At 38.9% G+C, this 26,144-nt stretch overlaps 1 protein-coding gene across 1 annotated transcript in view; it reads right to left on the reverse strand.

The window, feature by feature from the left end:
- Positions 1–26,144, reverse strand: part of CNTNAP2 (contactin associated protein 2) — a 2,668,322-nt gene that overhangs the window by 464,237 nt on the left and 2,177,941 nt on the right. The window contains exon 15 of the mRNA XM_043968036.1: positions 18,255–18,382. Within this exon, the coding sequence (XP_043823971.1) occupies positions 18,255–18,382 (128 nt within the window). The remainder of the gene's footprint in view (positions 1–18,254; positions 18,383–26,144) is intronic.

The following is a 26,144-nucleotide window of genomic DNA, read 5'->3' on the forward strand; positions in this document are numbered from 1 at the left end:
GCATCAAAGAAATTATAAGTCCATTCCCTAGTCCAGTTCTAGGACCTTAAAATATATTATTAAAAAAGAGCTGTTTTTCATGAGGAGGGAAAACAGAAGTGACAATGCTCTAAGTTTTTATGATCAAATGTTAAGGGGGAGAGGCAGGCATTTAGGTGGCTCAGGGGACAGAGTGGCAGGCCTGGAGTCAGGAAGACTCATTTTCCTGAGTTCAAATATGACCTCAGACCATTTATTACTAGCTGTATGAACCTGGGCAGGTCTTTTAATCCTGTTTTCCTCAGTTCCCTATCTCTAGAATGAGCTGGAGAAGGAAATGGAAAATCACTCCATTATCTTTGACAATAAACTCCCCAAAATATGGTCAAAGAATTGTATATGACTAAAATGACTCAACAACAAATACCAGAAGATAGAAGGAAAGAAACATGGACTAAGAGTTAGGAACACCTGGTTCAAATCCTAATTCTGGCTATAATTAACTATGTAATAGATAATTAGCTGTTCTTCAAGGAAGCAGCATGATACTATAAAAAGCCAGTCAGGGGGCAGCTAGGTGGCACAGTGGATAAAGCACTGGCCATGGATTCAGGAGGACCTGAGTTCAAATTCGACCTCAGACACTTGACACTTACTAGCTGTGTGACCCTGGGCAAGTCACTTAACCCTTATTGCCTGACCAAAAAACAAAAACACAAAGACAAAACAAAACAAAAAAGCCAGTTAGATTTGGAAGCTAGAGAACCTAGCTTAAAAATGCTGGCCTACCCATTACTCCCTGTGTGACCTTAGACAAATCGCTAACCTCCTTGGGCCTCAATATCCTCATTTGTAAAAAAAAAATGTTGGGCTGGAGGGCTTTCTAGCTCTTGGCCCTACAATCATAACTTACAAGCCTTGCTATGTTCTCTTTCAGTGGTAAGGATTCCTTTTAATCATTTGGCAAATCCCATGGTCTTCCACAATCCCAGAGACAAAGGTACTCACTTTTCAGTAAAGTTGGGGATAGGGAAAACCAAAGTAGAAAAGATAAGACAAGAGTCTGTGCCCACATTTAAGATTAGGACCAATAATGCATTCCATTAAAATACTAGGCATTAGACTCACTGTAATTTGCATCTTATTTTATATAAATGAAAAAATTCATTTCAAAAGGCCCAAGTCCACCCCTGCCATGACATTAATTAATTGGGGGCAACCTACTGCATCTGCATTAGACTCAATATCTAAGGTATGGGTCACAGGAATTACAGAAATAATTTTCAAGTCAATTAACTTTCTGCATTTGGAATAAGGTAAGAAATGCTTTGCTTAGACAACTGTGGAGGCCAAATGGACACTTGCTCATTGAGCTGTAAAGAAATTTGCACTTTTCTAAGGGATGAAGCCAGGCCACTGGTCTTAGAAACCTGAAAGCTCTATTTCATGACCTGCCACACTAGGAAATGCTCAGACTTCTCTGTGCCCTATGGATGTTGTCCGACTCCATACCATTATATCTTGTCATATGATGAGGCATCTAAGGCCACAGCACACCTGTGCAGGTAATTCAGGTGTTCTCTTGGATCCCTTTGATTATATAGCTTTTTCTTTTCTCTAGACCAAGATCATTATCAAAGAGTCAGGCAAAACTCCTCTATCATTCCCGATATCGCATACCCAGGACTGCACAAAAATACTGTGACTTCTTGCTATATAGTTAAGTGAAGATCCTGAAAGTAGGTTGGTGAGATACCCCCAGTATAGGAGGTAGAAGGCATAAACATTAGGTGTGACCGAGAGAACCCAGCCTGGGGATACCTGAGAAGAATCATCCAGCAACAAGGCTGATTTTGGAGATGAACTTGGTAGGACCAAAGTAATGTAAAGACTAAGCAAAGTGTGAGCTCATTCTTCCCAGAGACTGCAGTGGGACATGGGGGAATGGGTTCCCAAAGTGTTGGGTGGAAACTTTTTACTTTTGTTAATTCCACATTGTAAAAATAAATATTTTTTTCTGAAAGCTAATTGATGCGAAATGGTTAAATGGAATGGAAGTGCTAACTATTCACTGGCACCCATGAGTCGTGAGGAACACAATCACTTCAAGCTTAAGCTGGTTGCATCAGAGAAGAGCTATATGAAACTCTTGAGGCAGCCTTACTAATTAACAAAATACTTAAACTGCCTAATAAAATGCTTGTTGATTGACTAACTAGGATATAGCACTTAAGACTCTTTGAATTAGTGGAGCCATCTTTTATGGTGGGTTGAGTTGATGTCTGTTAAAAATCATGCTTAGAGGGGCAGCTAGGTGGTGCAGTGGATAGAGCACCGGCCCTGGAGTCAGGAGTACCTGAGTTCAAATCCGATCTCAGACAATACTTACTAGCTGTGTGACCCTGGGCAAGTCACTTAACCCCAATTGCCTCACTAAAAAAAAAAAAAAAAAAAAAATCATGCTAGAGAGGGGCAGCTAGGTGGTACAGTGTATAGAGCACCAGCCCTGGAGTCAGGAGGACCTGAGTTCAAATTTGGCCTCAGACACTTGACACTTACTAGCTGTGTGACCCTGGGCAAGTCACTTAACCCCAATTGCCCCCCCCCACAAAATTTTAAAAAAAATCAGGCTAGAGGGGGCAGCTAGGTGGCACAATGGATAAAGCACTAGCCCTGGATTCAGGAGAACCTGAGTTCACATCTGGCCTCAGACACTTGACACTTACTACCTATGTGACTCTGGGCAAGTCACTTAACCCTCATTGCCCCATGCAAAATAAATAAATAAATAAAATAAAATAAATCATGCTAGAAACTGATCTTCCCCTCTGCAAAGTGTTAGCGAGCTATTTGCTCAGGCTGTTCTGATCACAGGCAGAGACCTCAGCTTCATTTAGGAGAAATATAACAAACTTAAATAAATCTTCGAGCTTACGAAAGTAGCTGTTTCCTCCCATGATGCATCTTGCAACCTATCCATGTCTGCTCATTCAACACAATTCTTGTCCATATTTTCCCTAAATTCACTACAAGAACTCACTGAATAGTCTGGGGCTTCCTCATTTCTTGCTAACACTGTAAAGATACTGGGGGAGTTCTCTAGTGGTCTACCTGTGTGTGTGATAGCTCAAATTTATATAATCATTTAAAAGTTAAAGTACTGTCCTCACAGCACCCTTATAAGTAGTTCAATTACTACTCCCATTTTATAGATGGGAATAATGAGTCTCAGAGGGGTGAGGTTGGCATCAATTACACAGCTGGTAAGTGGCAGGGCAAGGATCTAAATCTAGTTCTTGTTACTCCAAATTTGGTGTTCCTTTTATTAAACCACATTGTGTTTCAAGGAATCTCCTTACTGTAGGCAGCTGTTTTCTGGGACCCGTGTCAAAGGCAGATCCTTTCTAGATCATTGGTCCCTTGATGACAGGAACCGTGTCTTACTCATCTTTATATTCTCCACAATGCCTAGCACAGCACCCTGAATATAGTTTCAATTAACTGAATAAGTGAGAAAAGGAGTTTTAGATATTACTTTTACTATGAATATAGGCATCTTTTCAAATTACAAATAATTTTCATTGTCATCAAGGTAGAAAGTAAAGATAAAATAGTTAACATTGGTTTAATATTCACATACACAGGATCACAGCCTGTTGAACTAGAATATCTGTCTATCTATCTATCTATCTATCTATCTATCTATCTATCTATCTATCTATCTATCTATCTATCTATCTATCTATCTATCTATCTTATATATCATGTAAGCTATTCTCCTATATTCCATATAGTTGACAAAGTGATTTTAAAGAGTTTATCTAGGGGGCAGCTAGGTGGCACCGTGGATAGAGCACAGGCCCTGGAGTCAAGAGTACCTGAGTTCAAATCCGGCCTCAGACACTTAACACTTACTAACTGTGTGACCCTGGGCAAGTCACTTAACCCCAACTGCCTCACTTAAAAAAAAAAAAGTTTGTCTAGATATGCTGTCCCTATCTCCCCATCAATAAACGCTAATGGGTCCCTATGATCTCTACTCAGGTGACAAAAATTTATCAAGCACCTACTATATGCTAGGCACCATGCCAAACTCTGGGGTTACAAGGAAAGGAAAAGAGCAGTCTTTGCCCTTGAGGACCTCAAAATCTAATGGATCATATATAAAGTCCTTTGTTTAGCATTTAAAGCTCTTTGCAAACTGCTGCCTTCCTCTCTTTCCTGCCTGTTTATACTTTACTTTCAAATCCAAACAGTTTCCTGGTCTACTTACTATTCCTTGAACATGACACCCCATCTTCCACTATCTGCCAAGCCTATATCTTTATACTGACTCTCTCCTATACCAAGAATGCCAAATCTCTTAAAATCCTTCACTTCCCTCAAATGTCACCTTCTCTAGGAAGTGACTTCTACTTTTCTGTTCCTCCCACCTACTAGAAACTTTTCCTCTAATGTTTCAGCTACTTTGTATCATGTATCTACATTTTTTTATTATCTCTACCACCTAGAGGGCGAGCTCCTTGAGAGCAAGGATAGAAGAAGCAATTAATATAAAGAAGCAAAATGGCGATGATGAAACTTCTACTGCCTGCCTCTTAGGTATGGAAGAAAGTGCTCTGTAAACCTTATAATGCTACAGAAATTCAAGTTATTGTTTTTATCATAGACCCATATGATGAAGGGCTTCTCCCCTCATGGTGTAACATGACTTTTATAGTAACAGAACTTTGACCAATTTGAAAGACTGAAACATTCACGTTCCTCTTTCTTAACGTGCTGTAGTTTCAAAGGTCTGAACACAGTAAGGGCTGTGAAAAGATGCTTTATGAAAAGCCAAGTAGGTATCATAAAACAGGTGAACTGGAACATTGTTTTAATTATGCCAGAGTGAGGTAGTTTATAGCTCTCAGCATAGTACCCTAACAATAGGTCTGAAGTACAGACTAATTGCAATTTTGACAGAGATAACCTTGAGACTTGGGTAAACAAAAGTGGAGAGAGCTCCACATGGGTCGGGAAGGGCAGGGGTGCGGTGGAGAAAGGTTAATCTAATTTAGCTTAAACAATAGCTCTTTAGATTTTGGGCTTCTTGTGCATCTTAATTTAGAAATGATGAAGAAAATATCAACACTAAGCAAAGGCACTTTTCTTTTGAATTTAATTTTAAGATAAACATCTCATTCAAGGGAATTTCAAGCTACAAAAGAGTCACAATTTTCATTTTTGCTATGCGATGAATAAACAGGCAAAATCTCTGTTGGGATTAAAAATAGCTTGGCATATAAATGAGGTGATGCTTCCCTCCTCCAAGCTCCTATAGCAATTATTGTCTGCTCAATTCATTGGGCAATTAATCATGGACTGCCTTGTGACATCCTTCCTATTGTTGTTTTGAAATGTTATTTAAATCTTTTATCGTTATTTAACTTTGCTCAGGCTTATGTCTTGTCTCTCCAACTCTATTATAAGCTTTTTAAAGGCAGAAACCTTGTCATTTGCTTCCTTTGAATCCCTGTCTAGCACCCAGAACTGTACAGAGAACACAGCAAGAGTGCAAAACATTTTTTAATTGCATTTATAAAAATAAAATGTCCATATCCTTGGATCTAGAGATCTCACTGCTAGGCAAAGACACCATGTAGGTCAAAATTAGAAACAAAGGCCCCATATACACCCAAAATACTTTTGCCAGGAGCAAAGAAGTACATTCAAAGCAGATAACTATTGACTGATGAAAGACTAAATCAAGTATGGAACCTGACTTCAATGTAATATTACTATGATTCAGGAAACTGAATGTGACAAAGTTGGAGAAGCATGATAAGACTCATGTAAATTGATTCAAAGTAATATAAGCAGAACAAGGAAAATGAAACACATAATGACTGCAACGATGTTAAGAGATGTAGCAGCAACAACAAATGAAACTCAATGCTGTTCAATTCTTATGGTCCAACTTGACCTTGAAGAAGAGAGGATAAAATGTACCTTCTTCCACTCCTTACAGAGGTGGAAGACTATGGATGTTGAACACTGAATATACTTTCAGACTTGATTGATGCGTTAATTCACTTTGCTAAACTTTATTTTTGTTTTTTCATTACAAGGGATGGCTGTTGGAGTGGGGGTAGGAACATATTTAGAAATGGTTGATTTGAAAACAAAAGACATAAAAAAAATTTTTTAAACAAAAAATATCTAATATATGTATATGTATATATATAGATATAATGCAATCTATATTATAATATATGATATATACACATATGCAAATGCACTGCATATGTATATGCTTACACATGTACATATATATATATATATTTTTTTTTCCCCCCACCCCATCCCCATTTGTAAATGGAGAAGGGCTGGTCTATGTGACCTTTAAGATCCCTTCTAGCTCTAGCATTCTGTAATCATGTAATAAAATAAAGCTGAAATAGCTTAGTGACTAATTTATTTGTTCTGTGTACAACACGTTATGATCTATAAGAGAAAAAATTAAAAGCTACATGTTATGACTGTAGTATAACAGATATGGATGAAAAGTTTTTAAAATGTCAAGGATGCTTACAATTTCTCTACACTACTCAAATACACAGGTTTTTCACACATTTACTTTAGATCTAGAAAGAAAGAGAAAATTGAGTCCCACTCCATCATTTTACAGATGAGAAAACAAACTCAGAAAGGCAGAGCATCTTTGCCAAAGTCACAATGAAAGTTAGTAGTAGAGCTGGGGCTAGAACTCAGTTCTCTTGATACCCAATCCAACATTTTTAAATTTTTATTTTTTGATACATTTTGGTTAATATCTTTTTATACTTTATTTTCCCATTTATCTACCATTCCTCTCCCAGAAAGTGATCCCTTAAACAAAAAGTTATTTTAAGCAACAAAAAGGAAAAGATGAAGAGAAAAAATGGAAAAACCAAGCAATACATAAAAAAAATATAAATTTCCTTATATATCTGTGGATTTTTGTCAAGCTCTATAAAAACATTGGTTTAGTACTATTTATATTATACCAGTGCTAATATTCAAACAATTTTCTGTATTTTTCTTTTTTGTGACTGCAGAGCAGTGGAAAGATCACTGGATTTAGAATTAGAGAGCCTCAGTTTGAATTCCAACTCTGTCACTAACTGCATGAGCTCAGCTAAATCACACTGGCTAACTCTTTGGGCCTTCTTCTCTCTATGCAAAACAAAGAGGTTGGATGAAATGACCTCTAAGTTTTCTTCTGGGCCTCCTCTGATGCCCCCAGTGTGCTGAATGCTTGGCATTGTGTGCAAACAAACAAGGAGTTCATCCAAGTATGGCCCATAAGGGTTTTCCAAGTAAAGTGCAAGGAGGTAAAAAATACAAAATATCAGGGTGCTAGTAAGAAAAGTAGGTTTCCAGTTAGTACAGGGAAAGAAAAAAGAAAATGGGACATGGGGGTTATTAAAAAGAATCACAGAATTTTAGGATTAGAAAGTATCTCAGGAGCCATCCAGTCTAATCCATAAATTAAAGAGATTCCCTTTTATAACTCACCTGTATCCAGACTTTGTCCAAATAGCAATCCCATATGCTGCATATTCCAAAAGTTTTTTTTTCCTCTGAAATAAAATTTAAATTTATTTCTATATCTTTTAGCCATTTCTCCCTGTTTTGACCTCCAAGGACTAAAGGAACAGGCATAATCCTTTCATCTCCAAATCCTCAAAATATTTGATATTCCCCATGAGTCTTTTCTTTTCCAGGTTAAATATCTCTAATTCCTTTGAACTGATTCTCATATAGTATGAATCGAAGGGCCATCACTGCCCTGGATCATGATGCTATGTAGATTATCCTTGTTTTTCCTCTGAGTGACTTTACTTCTAAGGAGTCATCAAAGGCAGCAAACACTGGAGTGAGGTAATTTCTCTATTGCTAACATTGTTAGATTTGAAGAAAAAAATTACATGGTTGAACTCTACCCCCCTGAGGCAGTAAACCTTTCTTAGTAATGGGGGGAAAGCAATTGGAGAAAAGAAAAGGAAAAAATCCCAAGAAAGGGAGCTTTGAGAAATTTTTCTGAAGACAACCACAGGTACTGCTTTCTTTAGTGATTATTCTTATTCCAACTCCTACTGGGAACCCAATGCTCCACCAGCACCACTTATCTCTTTTTCACCTCATATCCAAATTCCATGAAGACAGAAACCTCAACCATTCTAGAACATCTAGATATGTATAATTCTCATATCCCTTACAGTGCTGAGCAAAGTAAAGAACAAATAGCAGGTGTTCAGTTAAACACTTAAGAATTTAACTGAGTTGCTGTCATTCAGTTCACAAAATGGTAGCAGTTAGATAGATAATCCTGGAGTAAGTCAACCAGGTTCTGGTTCAAATAATTTTACTTAAACATTATTTTCTGACTACTTTGTGTGCTGAAAAATATAAGAATCACCAATATGTACCAAATCCACAATTCTACTGCTTTTCTATATAGGATGATCCTCTTTTGAAGAATTCTTAAGAATCATAGGACTTAGAGGTGGAAGAGACCACAGAGGGTCATCACATCCAACCTAATCATTTAAAAGATGAAGAAAATGAGACTCAGAAAAGTGGAATGACTTTTCCAAGGTCACGTCTGCAGAAAGTTGCAGAAGTAAGATTTAAACACAGATGGTCTGACTATGAACCCGACATTTTTGCCACTATAAATGGAAGCAATACTAAAAACATTTCCAAATTATCTCACTTCAGGAAATATTGGTGGCATCAATTTCATAAAAGAGAAGCAGGTATACTGAAAAACAAAAACACCAAAAAGGTAAATCTTTTATGGTCTACAACTCTTCTACTCACAACAAAGTGAATTTGCAGGCAGTTGGGTCACCAAATCCAGTTAATGGAATCCTGGGTTAAAAGAATTTTGTGCCTGAGGTACAACTTTAGAAGTCACAAACCAAAAAGATTTGTTCCCGTTTTCCACAAATTGCTGCTTTTGTAATTGGGGCTGACCTCAGACATGCCCTAGAATGCTTGGCCCCATGGTAGGAATCAGTTTGGGCTGTGGCACTCTAATATTATGCTTTCTACTTATCCTTAGGGTTCCTGCTGCTTCGCAGCTGTTCAGGTGCCTGTAGAAGTTGAAGTGGGGCTCCAGCATTAAATAAAAGGAATCCAGGTTAATGGTTCCCCCCCACATAAATCTCTTCATTTTTTCTTTCTTACTGCCAACCAAAAAACATCCAGAGCTGAGAAAAGTGAAGGTAGTAATTAGAAGTAAGCAACTTTCTGCTCTCAAAACCCCAATCCCTGCTGTTGCGAATTATCTATAGGGTTTTCCAGATGGCTGGCATCACAGTAGGGGTAAAATTGGGCATTCCTATATTATGTTATTGCCTCTCTTACAGATGATTAGAAGGAGCCAGGGATAGAGACCCATTACAGAGCTTTCCCTTTGTGGTTCAATATCTTTCTTGATTATTGGACCTTGCCAAGAATAAATGTTTATATTAAAAAGATTATGGATTCATTGATTTAAAATTAGAAGAGATATGACAGAAAGGCTAACCCCCCCCTCATTTTACAGATGAAGAAACTGAGGTTCAGAGAAATTAAATGCCTTTCCCAGTGTCATAGTGGTAGTAAGAGAGGCAACATTTGAACTCAAGTCCTCTGATTATAAATTCAGAGTTCTTTATAAGCTATGATGCCACTTCATGGATGTCTCAATCGGCTCTATATATCACAAGCTAACTTAGTCATTTCACTACTCGACCCAAATTTCTTCACTTGTTAAATTAGAAGGTAGCATTTATCAATCTATCAACAAGCACATATTATATTTCCAGGCACTGTGCTTGTCATTGGGAATACAAATTCAAAGCATGAAGCAATCCTTCCTCTCCAGGATCTCACAAGATTAGGGGAAGGTGAGTTTAGTGCCACTCTGCTGTCTCAACATGGTAGGAGAATGACGATCCTTACTTCTCAAAAGCTATCGGTATCAGTGAAGCACCAACTCTAGTAGGTCTACCAAGCTGGAGAGGCCCCTAGCACAGGTTTAATGATGAACTCTCTGTTTCCTAGATACTTTTGGAGAGTCCCATCAACAGGCTGGCTGCAGTTCAATGGATCTTTTGGCCAAGATAATTCTTTTAGACCATCTGCTGGTTTTAGATGGTCAGTAAGCTCTACCAGTGGATGGAGTACATATATTGACAAAAATTTCATATTTTTTGCACTGGAATTAAACTACAGGATCTGCAACTTCCCTTCTAGTCTGTACAGTTTGAGATTCTCTGAGTTCACATTTCTTGTTTTTGACTTTAACCAGTGGGCTATAGGTGAGGCCAGAAAGCCTGAAAGCTCAAACAAAAGTCTAGTGCTTTCCTGAATAGGGCCTTGGATATAGTCTACATGTTGCATGTGGCAGGGCCTTTCAGGCCTCACAGCTGAGTGCATTCTCCTCAAGAAGTAGATCCTCCTTTATCATCTTGGGCCATAACTAGTAGGCTGGTACCAAGTTCAGTTCAACCTCTCTGGAACCAGATGCCATGAACAAATCCACTACTATCACCCTCCCCCACCTCCCACCTCCCACCTCCAGGTGCTTGGTGTTTTGAAAGCAAATGCTGGATCACCACCAACTCTCATCATCACAGTTCCCTTTAATATATTAATAAACCAACTGGTACCAATGGATGACAAATTTGCACTTTATGCTCTCTAAACATGAAGCCTTTAGAACCAAAGACTCTTTTGCCTATTATTTCTCCAGCTAACTGATCCTATTATTCCCCTGCACACTTCCTTTTCTGACTTTCTTTTCCATGATGCCCTCTGGGATCATGTACTGAACATCAATAAACTTCTCAATCTTTAATTTCACACTTTCCTTTACAGACACCTCATTATCTAAGGAAGGCCGCAACCCTAAATAATCCTTCCAATGTTAGTTGCTCCTTTTCTCAAGTCCTTAAACATGCAGAACCAGAAGAAAAGAGGAATCATGTTTTTTGTTCTGCACTGCTTCTTCTAGAACCTCCATCTGACACCATCACTCAGCTAGTTCTTCCTCCTTTGAGGTTCTTTCCAGACATCGATATCGCTTCGTGTGGATCCTTGTTGCTGTTATCTGCCTGCCTACTTTCTTTCTGAAGTTCACAACCAGGTTCAGAACCTTCCTATATTAGAGCATTTCATGATACATTACCTTGTGATGTCCTCTCAATAACAAACATACTGGTCATCTAGCTGCTAAATTCCCAGGAAGAGAACTGATTTGGGAATTTGTCAGGTTGGCATTCTGGAAAAAGGGGTATCTAGTGGAAGGATGATGTTGCTTAGTTGTCTGACTGTGATCTCGTTTGGGTTTTTCTTGGCAAAGACACTGGAGTAGTTGGCCACTTCCTCCTCCTGCTCATTTTACAGATGAGGACCTGAGGTAAACAAGGTTAAGTGACTTGTCCAAGGTTACACAACTGTTAAGTGTCTGAGGCTGTATTTGAACCCAGGTCTTCTTGACTCCAGGCCCAGAGTTCTATCCAGTTTTGCCATCTAGCTGCCCTGGTGGAATGTAGGAAACAGCTAAAAAGTAAATATAAATGTCTGGTTGACAGCAGAGAGAAACTATCCCACCTCTGAGGTTTATTGCCTATGTAGACAGGTCACTCAAACTTCTTCGGTTTTTTTCCTATTCTATGAAAGGAAGGGTGTAGACTAGATGGTTACTGATGAAGTCCTTCCTGGGTCTGGCTCTGTAAAACTGTGATCTATAAAGAAACATCTCTCCTCCTTTAGAATTCTGTCTAGGGCCAATCCTAACTCCTCTGGGAGATAAAACAAGGTAGTGGCTGGTGCTAACCAACAGATTTAAATTATGAATAGTTTTATTCTTATATTCATCTTATAAATAAGACAATCCCTCTTATTCCCCATTATGTGTGAGAGAATGGATAAAATGTGAGCTCCTGAAGGTGAGAGACAGATCCTCTTTTGTTTTTGTATCTCTAGGACCTAACACAATGCCTGGCACATAGAAGATGCTTTATGAAGACGTTGATTATGATTAAATTCCCAGAGCGAACTTCCCTGATAGGATTTGGATGCATATAAAATTCCCTTTTCCTTTCTTTAGTCTTTCCACATCATGTTTTGTCTCTGACCTTTGAATCAATCTTCCTTGAACTGCTTTGACAGTTTTTTTTATACTTGCCTTTTTGAATAACCTCAAAAATCCTGACTAATGGAGTTTGCATACTGAAAACTCAGTGAAACCAGAAATTTTCCTACTGGTGCTCTGTAGTCGAGGAAAGTTTCTATCATATACTTCGAAGTTTTTCTAACTGTGGGAATCCCCTCTACAATCTTTTTCCTGATAACCTCATCAACTCTCATAGGCTTAATCATCTTCTCTATGTGGATGATTCCCAGATCTATACATCCAGCCCCTTGTCTCTCCCCTGAGCTTCAGTCCCCACCAATTGCCTCTTAGACATTTCACAAATGTCATGAACTCCACATGTCTGAAATTGAACTCAATATCTTTCCACTTGAATCCTTTTTTCTTACAAATGTCCTTATTTCTGGTTCAAGGTCCCATTGGCCTTCCAGTCTCTCAGTTTCTCTTCACTCTCCCTCACCCCACATATCTCTCACATCCTACCCCTTCTTGCCATTTAGAAATAAGATTTTCTTTCAGCCCTTGGTTATCTCCCCCTCAATTATTTCAAGAGCCTCCTAATTGCTGTCCCATCCTTAAGTCTCCCACTACCCCAGTTCATCTTATACATTGCTGCCAAAGTAATTTTCTGTAATCACATATCTGGCCATATAACTCCCCTACTTAACCACCTCCAATGACTGCCTATATCATCTAGAATGAAATATAAACTCTTCCATTTATTATTTAAAGATTTTTCTGATACATAGTAGGTACTTATTACTTGTTGATTCTTTGACTGTTTTCCTGACCTGATTCTGTTCAGCTTTGTTTCGAAACACTTGCTATCTAAAACTATGTTTTTCAGGCAAAAGCACACTGAGTTAGTTGTCAATGAACCTATTTTAATTCTAGGAGTTTCTCCAAGGCCCCCACAGACAGATAATGTAGAAATACTTGAGTCATACTTTAGAGACTAAGGCTGAAACCTGTCATGTATTACTTTTCTACAGCTATTGAATATTTACTATTTGAAATTACCAGCTATCAGAGCTGAGATGAGAGGCAAGCAAAACAGAGGGTGCAACTTTTTGACAGAACTTTTTTATAAATATACCTATATTTAATTTTAGAAAATTTGGCTCCCCATGGTATGCTGGTAGTTATTTTGTGATAAGTCAAATCCCACATGTTGGTGTCAGGGTTCAGAGTTTCTCTTCAAAGGTAAAATACAGAGGACACAATTCTCAAACCTTATCTAGAGTTCATGGTGCCTTGTTCCTGCTCTGATTATTAAGGTCACCTGATTTTTCTAATAGCAAAACACTCCATGTGAAAACTCAATGCATTTAAATTTACCTACTTCCTTCCAAAATGTTAATATACTTCCAGGGAAATAAGTTGTCACCCCATCAGACTACCTCATCGTCCAAAAAGCTCTTTTGTTTATTATTTAGTAGGCATGTTTTGTCCAAGAAGGGGCTTTGTAAATTCACCTGACTTTTTATCTCTGCTAACCTTCCACTGCTAGCCCTGCTTTCAGTTTCATTTAGATTTGAGGATTCCATTTGAACCTGTTTGCAAAGAAAAGGCAAGGGCACACGGATGTCACAAAGCTATATGGGAAGTGCAGCAGACCTGAGTGGAATTCACTGATTTGCTTTAGCATTTTGATTATAAGGGCCTATGGGTTCAGATGAATCAAACTAAAAATGAAACTCAGCAGGCATGATGAAATCAACCGAAACCACTGAAACGGTTGGGCAGAGCCCCCCAAATTGTTTCATTCTTCAGGACTCCAGGATAGAATTGGAGCCTTAAATCACTCGACTACCTTCCCAGGGCTTCTTTAGTCACTTGAACATCTCAACTACAGGAAGAATCATTTCAAGACTAGACTTTTTTTCTTTTACTGTCGATTTGGACATCGGAGACTTAGGTAAATAATATCAAGGAAAGTTAACCCCAGAAACAACCAAATGTCCTGTCAGGCTTTGGGAAGTACTCATGAGATCATCTTTGTGACATTCACTTTAGGCTATAAAGCTAGAGGAGGGGGGTGGGGAAGGATAAGGGAATAAGCACATTTAATCTTTTATATGCTAGGCACTGTACTTAGTGCTTTTTAAAATATTTCATTTCACCCTCACAACAATCCTGCCATTTAGGCGCTGTTAGTATGTCCATTTTACATTTGAGGAAACTAAGGCAAATTGAGGGTAAGTGACTTACCCAGGGTCACAAAGTTAAGAAGTGTCTGTAGCTACATTTGAACTGAGGTGTTCCTAACTCCAGGCTCAGCACTCTATCCACGGCACCAGATGGCAGAAAATTACATTGTTCGAGCTAGTTGGGACCTTAAAATCATCCATGAGAAAATGAAGCCCAGTCCAAAAGCATAAATCTAGACAGGAGAAGAGCTAGGAATTGAAGGAAGGTCTTTAACCCATACTTATATTTCCTTCCTAAAGATAAATTTACTTGGGGTCAAAGAGGAGGTCATTAATCACAGCTGCGACTTTGTCCAATTTGTATTTGGGTGCTATAAATTTCCTTTCACTTCAGTAGCTCCCTATTACCTCTAGGATCAAATTTATTTTTGGTTTTTAAAGCCCATCTTCACCTGGACCCTTCCTAACTTGGCATTCTTCTCATCCCTCCTTCCTTCTACATACTCTGATGATCTTGTGATAATGGTCTCCTTGCCAGGCTCCTCTTGGCCTTCCTCACACAAGATGCTCCATCTCTTAGAGCATTTTCACTGGCTGACTTCTGTGTCTGGAAATCTCTCCCTCCCCATCTCTGTCTCCTAACTTTCCTGCCTTCCTTCAAGTGTTAGCTAAAGAATCCTTTCTCAGTACTCCTTAATGCGAATGCCTTTTCCTTTGAAATTATCTCCAATTTATCTTGTATATGTTTTATTTGTACACAATTGTTGATGTGTTGTCTTCCTCCATTAGACTATGAGCTCCTTGCGAGCAGGGGTAGTATTTCCTTCCTTTGTATGCTTACCACACTCTTTGGCACATACTCAGTGATTAATATATATTTGTTGACCAACTGGTACCTTCCAGAGGGAAGAGAGTTTAGGGTGTTTTGGGGGAGCTATAATTTTTAAAAGTGTGCATGTGTACATATGCATATACACATTCCTACATATAAGTGTGTGTGGGTAGATAGATATAGAAATGTGTCTGTCACAAAATAAAGAGTAACAGTGCGGAACTGTAGAATTATTCAATTTTCATCAATTACTTGCTAGATAACTATTATCTGTTTAGAAGCTAAACTCAAAATTAGAAAATATTTATGAGAAACCTGTTGATTTGCTGCATCAATATACATTGTATGTGGCATGACTACAAAGTAATGAGACTGGTGACAATGTGCCACGCACAGAAAGCCATCTCAGGCCTTTACATCCAGCTTTATGAAATATGTATTGATCACATTTTCACCAGATATGTCAAGATATGTACAGCTTTATGAAGTATGTATTGATCACATTTTTACCTGTACACTATAGTATTCACAAATAGTAACACTGCTTCCAAGTGAACATGAATTTAATTTACAGTTGGATAACACTTTGTATTTGTAAAAGGTCACACTTTGTCTTTATTCGTTTGGACAGCAGACTATTTTTTTCCTACATAAATCCTTTCTTTCAAGAAACAGTCTCCAGTACCTGTCTTTGAGTGCACTGTCTGGGCATGCAAAGTTAATAGCATCATCTTATAAAGGCTTGCAAAAGCACAACTTCTGTCCTAGATCACACTAATTTTAAAAAGTTGTCTTTTTTCTTGTTCTAAATGTAAGGGAAATATTATCACAAGCCCTATCCCTTTTTGCATGAGGAACATTACAGATCAGTTTCAGAGGCCAAGTAGTCTAAGTAGTACTTGGAAAGGAATCCCTTCTCTGATATACCAAACAAATAGCCATTCAACATTGCTCAAAGACCTTCAGTCACGGGTATAATCTACTTCTTTCTGGCCATTCCACATTTAGATAGTTCTGATTACTGGGAAATATAGTAGGTGCTTCTTCAATGTTTATTACATAATTTACAACATTTTTGCCATTTTGTAACTTTGATTCATTGTTCTTAATTCTGTCCTCTGGGACCAAGCAGAACAAGTCCAATCTCTTTTCCACATGCTGGATGTTTAAAGACTTAAGGATAGTAATTAGGAACTCCCGCAAGTCTTTTCTTCCAGCAAAATATCCCAAGTTTCCTGAACTGCTTTTCATACAAAATGAACTTCAAGCCCTTCACCTTCCTGGTGGCCCTTCTCTGAATGGTCTCCACCTTATCAAGAGTCTTCTAAAACTCTAGTTCCCAGAAATGAAAATGGAATCTACCAGGATAGCGTATAGTGGGATTATCACCAATTGTGATAATCAATTAATAATTAATTAATAATTGTGCAATCCTGCACAATTGATCTCTTCTGGTTCAGTCTAAGGTTGCAATAGTTTGTATTAAATGGTTCTCAGAGCTGACAAGGTCTCAAGTCAGCACTGTTGTCTTCCTTGGGAAACCTCTCTAAGTGTATATGATAATATAGTACTAGGTGGTTTTAACTCTTCCATGACTTAGAGAAGTAGGAGTCTCATCCTTTTTAAATGATGCTTTTTTGTGGGGCAATGAGGGTTAAGTGACTTGCCAAGGGTCACACAGCTAGTAAGTGTCAAGTGTCTAAGGCCAGATTTGAACTCATGTCCTCCTGAATCCAGGGCTGGTGTTTTATCCCCTCTGCCACCTAGCTGCCCCCAAATGATGCTTTCAAAAAAAAAGAAATCCAGTGATGGGCACTTTCATCTTTACCACTTCCCTGTGAGCAGCATAGGAAGCAAGCAGTGCTTTATTGAATACAGCTGAGGAAATGGAGGGCATTTGACTGAGGTCTCTTGGGAAACCACTCATTTTGGGGAAGAAAATCTAGGTCTTCTCATGTACAGTTTAGGAACCTTTGGTCAAGATTCCACATGCCCATAACTCTTAACAGACTTTGTAGGGTCACATGTGAGCCACTGGTACACACTTGTAATTTCCAATATTCAGAGAGACTGAGGCCACTGGATTGCTTGAGCTCTGGAGTTCTGAGCTGCAAAAGCATTAGAGCAAGGCTAAGTTTGGCACCAGTATGGCAAGGTCCTTCATGGTGTGGGGAAGGATTACCAGGATGCTTAAAAGGGAACAAACTGACCCAGGCTGGAAACAGGACAAGTTTCTGCTCCAATTAGGCTCAGTATCAAGCCACAAATGCCCACTATACATCTAGCCTGGGCCAGACAGGGAAACCTAGTCTCTTAAAAAAATGTTTCAAAGGTATAAACTGAAGAAGGGAAAAGTGTGCTCAAGACCCTCCTGGTGGATTCCCTAAGGCAATCTTTGTCATCCTAATGCATATAAAGCACAATGAAAGGTATGAAAGAACATTAACTCCTAATGGTAGCCCTAATTAGGTGGGAATTCCATCAGTCTTACTCCCTTCCCTCCCACTTAGGGCTCAAGAAGGAGCCCCAAGTTCCTCTTTGCACTGTTCATCTTGAAAGCAGAGACAGTTAAGGAAACAATCTTTGGTTTACAAGGTATCATCAAGTGCTGATGATGATGAAATTTGATAGCAATAATGTCAAACTTTACATGGCTATAATCCAAGTTTGCAATGATACATTAAGCCATAATGCTTCTATTTATACCACCATAAACTTAGTTTATGGTGGTATAAATAGTGCCGCTAATGGTATTAACAGCAGCCCTCAATGGCATCCCAGCTGTAGAGCGCTGCATTTATGCTATTAGTATGCCTATTTATATCACCATAAACTTAGGTAGTCAAAGTTGCTACATATACAATACAAGGAAGATTAATAGGCATATTTTATGCCCAAATCTGGGCCCCTGTGCTAGAGATTTTATGGCCACCTCCCTACACCCTACATATCTATTCAGTTCTTCATTTGGTTCTGGGAGGGAACTGACTTATGAGGTTTCCAGCAGAACTCGAGGATGAGAGTACACCCATATTTCAAGATACCCTGAGAAGCCTGGGAATACAAAGCTTCAAGGCTATGAGAAGAAAGCATTTGCTGAACAGCTGCTTAGCCAACTTACGGTCTCCTTGGCAGCGGACCGGGCCCACGGTCAGTTTGGCTTCAGATCCAGGTCGGTCGATGTCACCAACTACCACCTGGCTCACAGGCAAATGATCTTTGTAGGATAACAAGCCAACATCCTTTCTCCTGTATCAAAAAAAGGAGAGAGAGAGGGGGGAAAAAGAAAAAAGACAAAAGGAAAAAAAAGAAAAGAAAAAAACAGAAACAAATTAAAACCATGAAGTGGGTTAACCAAATGAGTTCTCAAATCATTACTGTTCCCCAGAGGCTTACAGAGAGACAGCACAACTCCTCTTTCTTCATGTGCTAGTCTGAAGAACATTTCAAAGGAGTGTAGGTATGGAGTTGGAAGGGGCCTCTAGGTCAGCAAGTCCCAAAGCAGTTTTTTTGAGATGAGGAAAGTGAGGTCCAAGATGACTTGCGGAGGGTTAAGTACATAGTAATAATAATACTCACTATTTATTTGGGGTATTAAAACTTACAGAGAGCTTTACATGTATTATCTAATCTTATCCATACCACAAACCTAAGAGATAAGTCTTTGTATACCATTTTATAGATGAACAAGTGAAGGCAAATGGTGGCGACCTGCCCAGGGTCACAAACACCTTTTAAGTATCTTAGACAGAATTTGAAACCAAACCTTCCTGACTTCAAGTCCAACCTCTAATCTACTATTCCATGCTACCTCTTTCTAACTTCTTCAGAAGAGATCCTGCAGTAACCAAAAATAAAGGGAGTGAGGTGGCGAAGGTTCTAAATCTAATTCTTAAAAAATATGCATAAATTATATTCCCTTTAATGTTTTTAAACTTCTTACATAATCACCATGCTACATAATAAACCATGAAGCTCAATAACATACAAATTGGGCATTGTAATAAAACTTAAAACTGAGCTAATTAGATGCATACCTGGGCATGCATACTAAGTAATTTGTGTAAATAAATATGGTTACCATTACTTGTATAACACCAAACTGAGAACTTTGGGGATCCCCTTGAGGAAGGGAGTGGGCAAGGAGATTAGGAAGCTTCTCTGGGAATCTCAAGGTGCCCAGAACTGTGGCACGTCTCCTATAGGTTTCATCCTCACTGCTTTTCTGGTGGGTGGATGCCTCACTACCTCTCTAGGAAGAGGAAGCTGAGACAGAGCAGACAGTGGAGTCCTGCAACAGGCTGGGCTAAAGGTGAGACAGAGCCACCCCTTTGCTGTCCCTCACTCCAGTCATCACCAAGGAGGAAAGAGACAATCTGATCTCAGACTCATGTATTAAGCATTTGGGGATGGAATAAAAGAGCTCCAATCAAATGTTCACTCTCACAAGGGAATGGGATAGAGTCTACAAACTCCACTCAGGCCGTAGGTTATTTATTGATTGCTGAGTCCTATTTTACCCAGTTTCCTATTCTACCCATTCTTGGCTGCCCTCATATAATGTGACTTTCTTTTCCCCTGGTTGGAAGGAATGGGCTGGAGAGATCTATTACTCCCTTTCCCTTTATAGGTGAGAGAAGGTTGCGTCAACAGGGTAGGAATAGTTCACCATAAGAGTTACTTAAACAGGGAGCTAAAAGGCAGAATAGGGTTTTTTTAAATATATATATATATATATATATAAATATATATATTATATATATTTTTATAATATATATATATTAATATATTAATATATATATATATATTTTTTTTGGTGAGGCAATTGGGGTTAAATGACTTGCCCAGGGTTACACAGCTAGTAAGTGCTAAGTGTCTGAGGCTGGATTTGAACTCAGGTCCTCCTGAATCCAGGGCCAGTGCTCTATCCACTGCACCATCTAGCTGCCCCAGAATAGTTTAAGAGATAAAGAACTGACCTGATCAAGTGCCACCCTCTGACAAGACACTTTACCTCCCAGTGCCCCTGACACTCTCTAAGAATGTAGGTTGGAGCAAGGATGCTTCTGTGCACACAGAGAGGGAAATCCTCATTAGAACCTTCCCATATTGAAGGATAGGTCCTTTAAAAAAGCTATAAGGTGACCTACTCATTCCTTCTCTTTCTTAAACCTCTAGAAAGCTCCTCCTTTGACTTTCTACTTGCCTATTCCCACAGGTCCCTCACCACTGTGGCTTACACATTAGTGGACTAGGATCAGTCCAAGCCTCTATCACAGCCTTGTCAGAAGGATCTTAGAGCCTATTTGCACCTTCATCCCCAACGCAAGTGAAATAAGGACACCATTTTGGTCAGCTTGTTCTGGTTGCGAAAATCATTAGTTATGCCCCTGGATTGAGTGATTTAAGTGAAGCTTTTCTGTCTAATTCCTCCAAACCTGTACTACTTTCCCCCCACCCAAATTCTCACATGGCACTTTCTGAAACTATCAGACTGAGAGAGGAAAGGGGAGAAGAGTTAATGGAGATAGAGTGAGCCAGATCCTGAGGCTATTTTTCAGAGGTGGTTCTTCTTGGGGCTGCCTAAGACAACACTATGCCTTGTATAAGGGTCAGTTTTGTGTGTGTTGCAGTTGCATATGCATAGCTTAATAACAGTAAGATCTAGGGTCACAAAAAAAGTAAGGATCTGAGGCTGGATTTGAACTCAAGTCCAGCATTCTATCCACTGTGCCGCCTAGCACCTCAGGTCAGTTGTAGGACAGAAATTAAAACAAAACAAAACAAAGAGAAAAAAAAGTCTCAAAAGTTACCATCTCATTTTTTTTTTTTTGCATTTGCCTGCCTTGTATCTAGCACAAAATTGGAAATTATACATAGACGGGGCAGCATGAAAAACCAAAGATTTGTAAAGTCATAATGAATTTTGATATGGTGCCCGTGCTTTTTAAATTAATGGCTATTGGTACAGATACCAGTTTTGGGTAAGCATATTTTAATTTGTTAATATTATATGCAAGTAAAGGACTGACCATGAGTCTCCCTAACTTCTCATGGTCTTAGGCCACATGGTGGAGAAAGCAGGAAGAAAGCTTCGGCATGACAGCTCAAACAGGAGAAAAGCCCCAGGAGACCCATGCTGTCTACCAGAGAGATAGCATGTGGTCTCAAGGAGACCCCAGAGAGATCAGAAGACCTACAAGCCAGAGAGCCAAGAGTGAACACCAAGAGAGACTCCTGGCCTCTTCCCAGGATTTTTATCCTCTTTTGATAGAGGTGGGTCACTAAACACTGATCAAAACTAACTGTTTGGCATCATTCAATTCCATTGATTGACATGATTTGAAGGTGGTGCACATTAAAATGAACTTTATAGATGACATCCAGAAGAAGGATGTGAAAGACCCTAGCTGGATGCTCAAGGCAAAGTCCATAATCTAGGTGTGGTTTGATCTCATCAGTCCTTCACTGAGCTAGACACAAAAGAGTCTATCTCTTATTTCATTTGTTCTCTGGGGTTTGTCTCAGACAAGATTTCTCAAGAACTGGACTTTCTGGAATGGGGGGTGGTGGTGGAGAGAAAGCACTGAGAAACTGATCCCTAGATACCCCCAAGAAATCCATTATTAATAATTATTTTCTCACATGCCATAAGGTTTGCAAAGCACTTGAATAAAATGATCTTCACAACAACCTTCTAAGATATGTGCTACAAGTGTTATCCTGAATTAGAGATGAAGAAACTAAGGTTCAAAGAAGACCAAATGACTTGCTCAGTCATGTGGCTAGTAAGTGGCTGGGGTAGTGTTTGAACCTAGGTTTCATAACTCTAAGTTCAACAGTCTATCCACTGTGCAACACTACCTGCCATGGAAGAAAGGGATAGCAATTGCATTTGAAGGAAGGAGAAAGTAAGGTATAATACAATTAAGAGATTGACCTCATACTCTTTAGTGTTTGGGGTGAGGGATAAGGAGAGAACTCAGATTTTGTTTTTCACATTCTAAGTTCAGAGAGTCATGGCCATGAAAACACACCATCTCCCATGCCAGGATATAGAAGAAATTCAGCTATAGCCAATGAAAACTAAACTGTGCTTCAAATAAACTGATGTTTCTATTGTTGCCTCACTGGGCTTTCCTTTTCTCTCCATTTTTAAAATAAAAAGAGGGTATTTCAACTAAATCAGAGCTGGGATCAAGCAGGAACCCTCAGTGATCATGATTGACTTTACTTCTTCCTGTAAGATTGTGGGGCATCAAGTGCTCAGGCCCAAACCAAAGTCTATAAAAACTGACTACAAACTGTGCCCTTTTGTTACATCTATGATCATTTTACATTAACTTTCAAGAAAGAAAAAAAAAACACCACCAACAAAAACTCCACAGTATCGACCTTAAGCTTTAGAGTTTCCCAATGCTGAGTGTTAAGACCAATATCTTTTAACACAGACTTTAAGAGAAACAGAAAAGATATTGATTACTGATCTAGACCTTAGTCCTGGCTATGTCCAAAAACTGATAACTACTTTCAGTTACCTAACGGTAAATCTCCACTATCTTTTTTTTTTGGGGGGGGGGGGTAGTTGGCTTCCTTCAAGGCTTAGGTGTGCCATTTTCTAAAGGAAGTCATTTCAGATCCCCCAGCAGTCACAGCTTCAGAGATTTAGAGATATAAGCAATTTTAGAGGCCATTTAGTTCAAGCCTCCATTTCACACTTGATGAAAATGAAGGTTGGATAAGTTAAGAGGTCACACAATTAGTACAATGTTAGTAATATTCCTCTTTCTATACTCTATGGTCTAGCTAACAGCCTGGTTTTTCCTCACACAGGACACACACTCCATCTCCTATCTCTATGCCTTTAAGATATTGGTCTCCTGTTTCAGGCATGCACTTATTCCTCACCTCGATCTTGTAGAATACTTTGCTTCCTTTAATCAATCAATCAACAAACATTTATTAAGTGCCCAATCTATTCCAATCACTGTGACAGGTACACAAGTACAAAACATGAAGCAATGACTATTCTGAAGGGGTTTACATTATAATGAGGGTGAGGAGATAGACATACATACATACATATATACATATGTACACATATAGATGCATATATATGCAGGAGAAATGATTATTTCCCTCTTATATTAATAACTACTTACTATTGGTGAAATCCAGGATTTTCTACTTTCCTATTTCTTCACTCAGAAACTAGCGACTGGCAGGTTATTCAGCCAATAGCTGAAGGACATTGCTAATAATGAGACTGGATTAACTTTCTCTTCAATCTTGTTCACACCCCACTCAAGTAAGGGAGCCTATTGTGTTCTACTTGGGCTTGGTTGAGGGATAGATTCTTCGTCTAGATTGCCAGGGACTGGTGGTAGTCTTGGAATAAAATTGACATAATCAATGTCCCCCAGACTCTCATTAGAATAGGCCCACCTTCCATTATAATAATCATGCATCTCAATTAATCATTAACCAATCAGAGTTCATTGCCTTTAGGGAGCACCCACTCTTCCAAGGGCACATAAGCACCAAGAAGCTGCCAGGATGGTTCTTTGGTTTAATAAAGATGGCCAAATAGGGGCAGTTGGGTGGCAAAGTGGATAGAGCAACAGCCCTGGATTCAGGAGAACCTGAGTTCAAATCTGGCCTCAGACACTTGACACTTACTAGCTGTGTGACCCTGAGCAAGTCACTTAACCCCAATTGCCTCACCAAAAAAAAAAAAAAAGAAGAAGGAAAGATGGCCAAATGATCATCCTTTAATTAATAACACACTAGTCATAATTAATAAAATGATTGCGTAATTACCCCAAAATTATCTTTCAAACTTATACACACACATATACATATATGCACAGATACACATATATATACACACACAGATATATGCAGCATAAAGTGACTAAATATACAAAGTAGTAAATACTAGTTTGAGATGAAGGGCACTACTAGTAGGGGAAGGCTTCAATTAAAAAGTGGTCCTTGAAAAGGAAGACAGGGATTCTATGAGGCAGAGGTGAGTTGGGGAGTGCATTCTAGGCTTTGGGGACAACCAGTGCAAAAGTAATGCTGGAGCTCAAGGATTATATTTTTATGAAGGCTTTTCTGATTCATCCCTGTCCCAGGCTGCTTGTGCCCTCCCTGCCTCTCCTCCCTCTAGACTACCTTTTATTTATTTTGCCATTTATGCAAAATACAAACTGTTACCTGATAGGATGCAAGCTCCTAGAGAGAGGAGATGATTTTTTTGTGGGGCAATAAGGGTTAAGTGACTTGCCCAGGGTCACACAGCTAGTAACTGTCAAGTGTCTGAGGTCACATTTGAACTCCAGTCCTCCTGAATCCAGGGCCGGTGCTCTATCCACTGTGCCACGTAGCTGCCCCGGGAGATGATTTTTTAAAAAAAATTCTGTATCATATGCATCTCTCACAGTACCTAACATTCAGTAACTGCTTAATAAATGCTTGTGAATTGATTAATCTATATGTAGCCCTTTAGTTGAATGCATGTTCCTTAGTAGCAGGAGAAGTCTTTCAATTCTGTCCTTTTATCCTCAGCATCTAGAAGAGTGTAATATATAGAATGAGCATAATAAAGGCTAGTTGGATTAGATTTGAAGATCTTCAAGCCTATACCCTTCTGGATATTAGAGCTTTTTATCACTTGCAAGAAAGAGTTGCAATCTGAGGACAAGTCATTTTTAATCTTCCTCCGTAGTGGCAGTTAAGGTACACAGAGACTAGTCCAAGTGAATTGCAATCATCTAACTAAAGAATATAGGAGAAGCAGGATTTGAATTTAGCCCTGCTAACTCCAAGTCTAGGCTCTACCTGCTATGTAACCTTGTCTCAAAGATATTATACTTTTTACTCTGGAACAGAAGTGTTAAACTGGCAAACCAGCCAGCAATGTTCTTGAATGTACCCAGAAGAGATTAAAATAGAACTCAGAAAATGTTTAACAAAATAAAAATGGGATACAACATAGATAATGTTAATTTGTGGCTTTTGAAGTCAATGTAGATCCACAGGAATACATTTCTGGTTTGACACCACTGATCTATAATATCAAAATACATGACACGTGAAAATCAAATTCACATTTTTAATGGCAATGAAAGCAGTGTCACACGGTGGGAAGAGCAACAGCTCCTTGTTTCAAATGCTAACTTCAACCCTTGAGATGATGGGTAAGTCATTAATTTCCCTGGAGTATCAGTTTTCCCATCTGTAAAGTGAGGGCATTGGGCTAGATTGCTGCTGAGGTTCCTTACAATGCTAAATTTATAATCCCATCTATGGGGGCAGCTAGGTGGCACAATGGATAAAGCACTGGCCCTGGATTCAGGAGGACCTGAGTTTGATTCTTGGCCTCAGACACTTGACACTAGCTGTGTGACCCTGGGGAAGTCACTTAACCCTCATTGCACCACGGCAAAAAAAAAAAAAAAAATTCTGTCTATACTTCTCTTTCGTTTTTTTTTAAATAAAGAAATGGTGGAAAATCAAGAGACTTAAGAACCAAATGAGAAAATTTAACATGGAGCTCACAATTTTTCTAGAATGGAATACAGCTGTGGGAATGAATTTGTAGAAGACAATAAATTGACCTGGCATTGGGACAATTTTTCATTTGTTCTAACACCCCCACAGAGCCACAGGAAATAAGACTTTCTCTTGCTACATTGACTACAAAGAGGTAGAATAAGGTCACTGCAAAATACCATTCCCTAAGAAAAATATTTTACATTATCTCTCCCTACCTCAATGTTATAATGCTGTGCAATAAAGAAAAGAGATCTTCATTTAAAATAGTAGTCTTCTCAGTCTCTCTGAGCCCTGCCCCTTACCAACATGAATTGCCAACAAATGAACAACTGACCCAATAGTGATGCTCCCTAGAATAAATTTATCTTCAGACCAGTCCTTGCTGCCATCACAAGGGAGAGCAACCTTTATGCAAATGCTACCTCAAAAATACCTTTGAAAGTGCCTCAGC

Source organism: Dromiciops gliroides, chromosome 5, assembly GCF_019393635.1.
Source record: "Dromiciops gliroides isolate mDroGli1 chromosome 5, mDroGli1.pri, whole genome shotgun sequence".
NCBI lineage: Eukaryota > Metazoa > Chordata > Mammalia > Microbiotheria > Microbiotheriidae > Dromiciops > Dromiciops gliroides.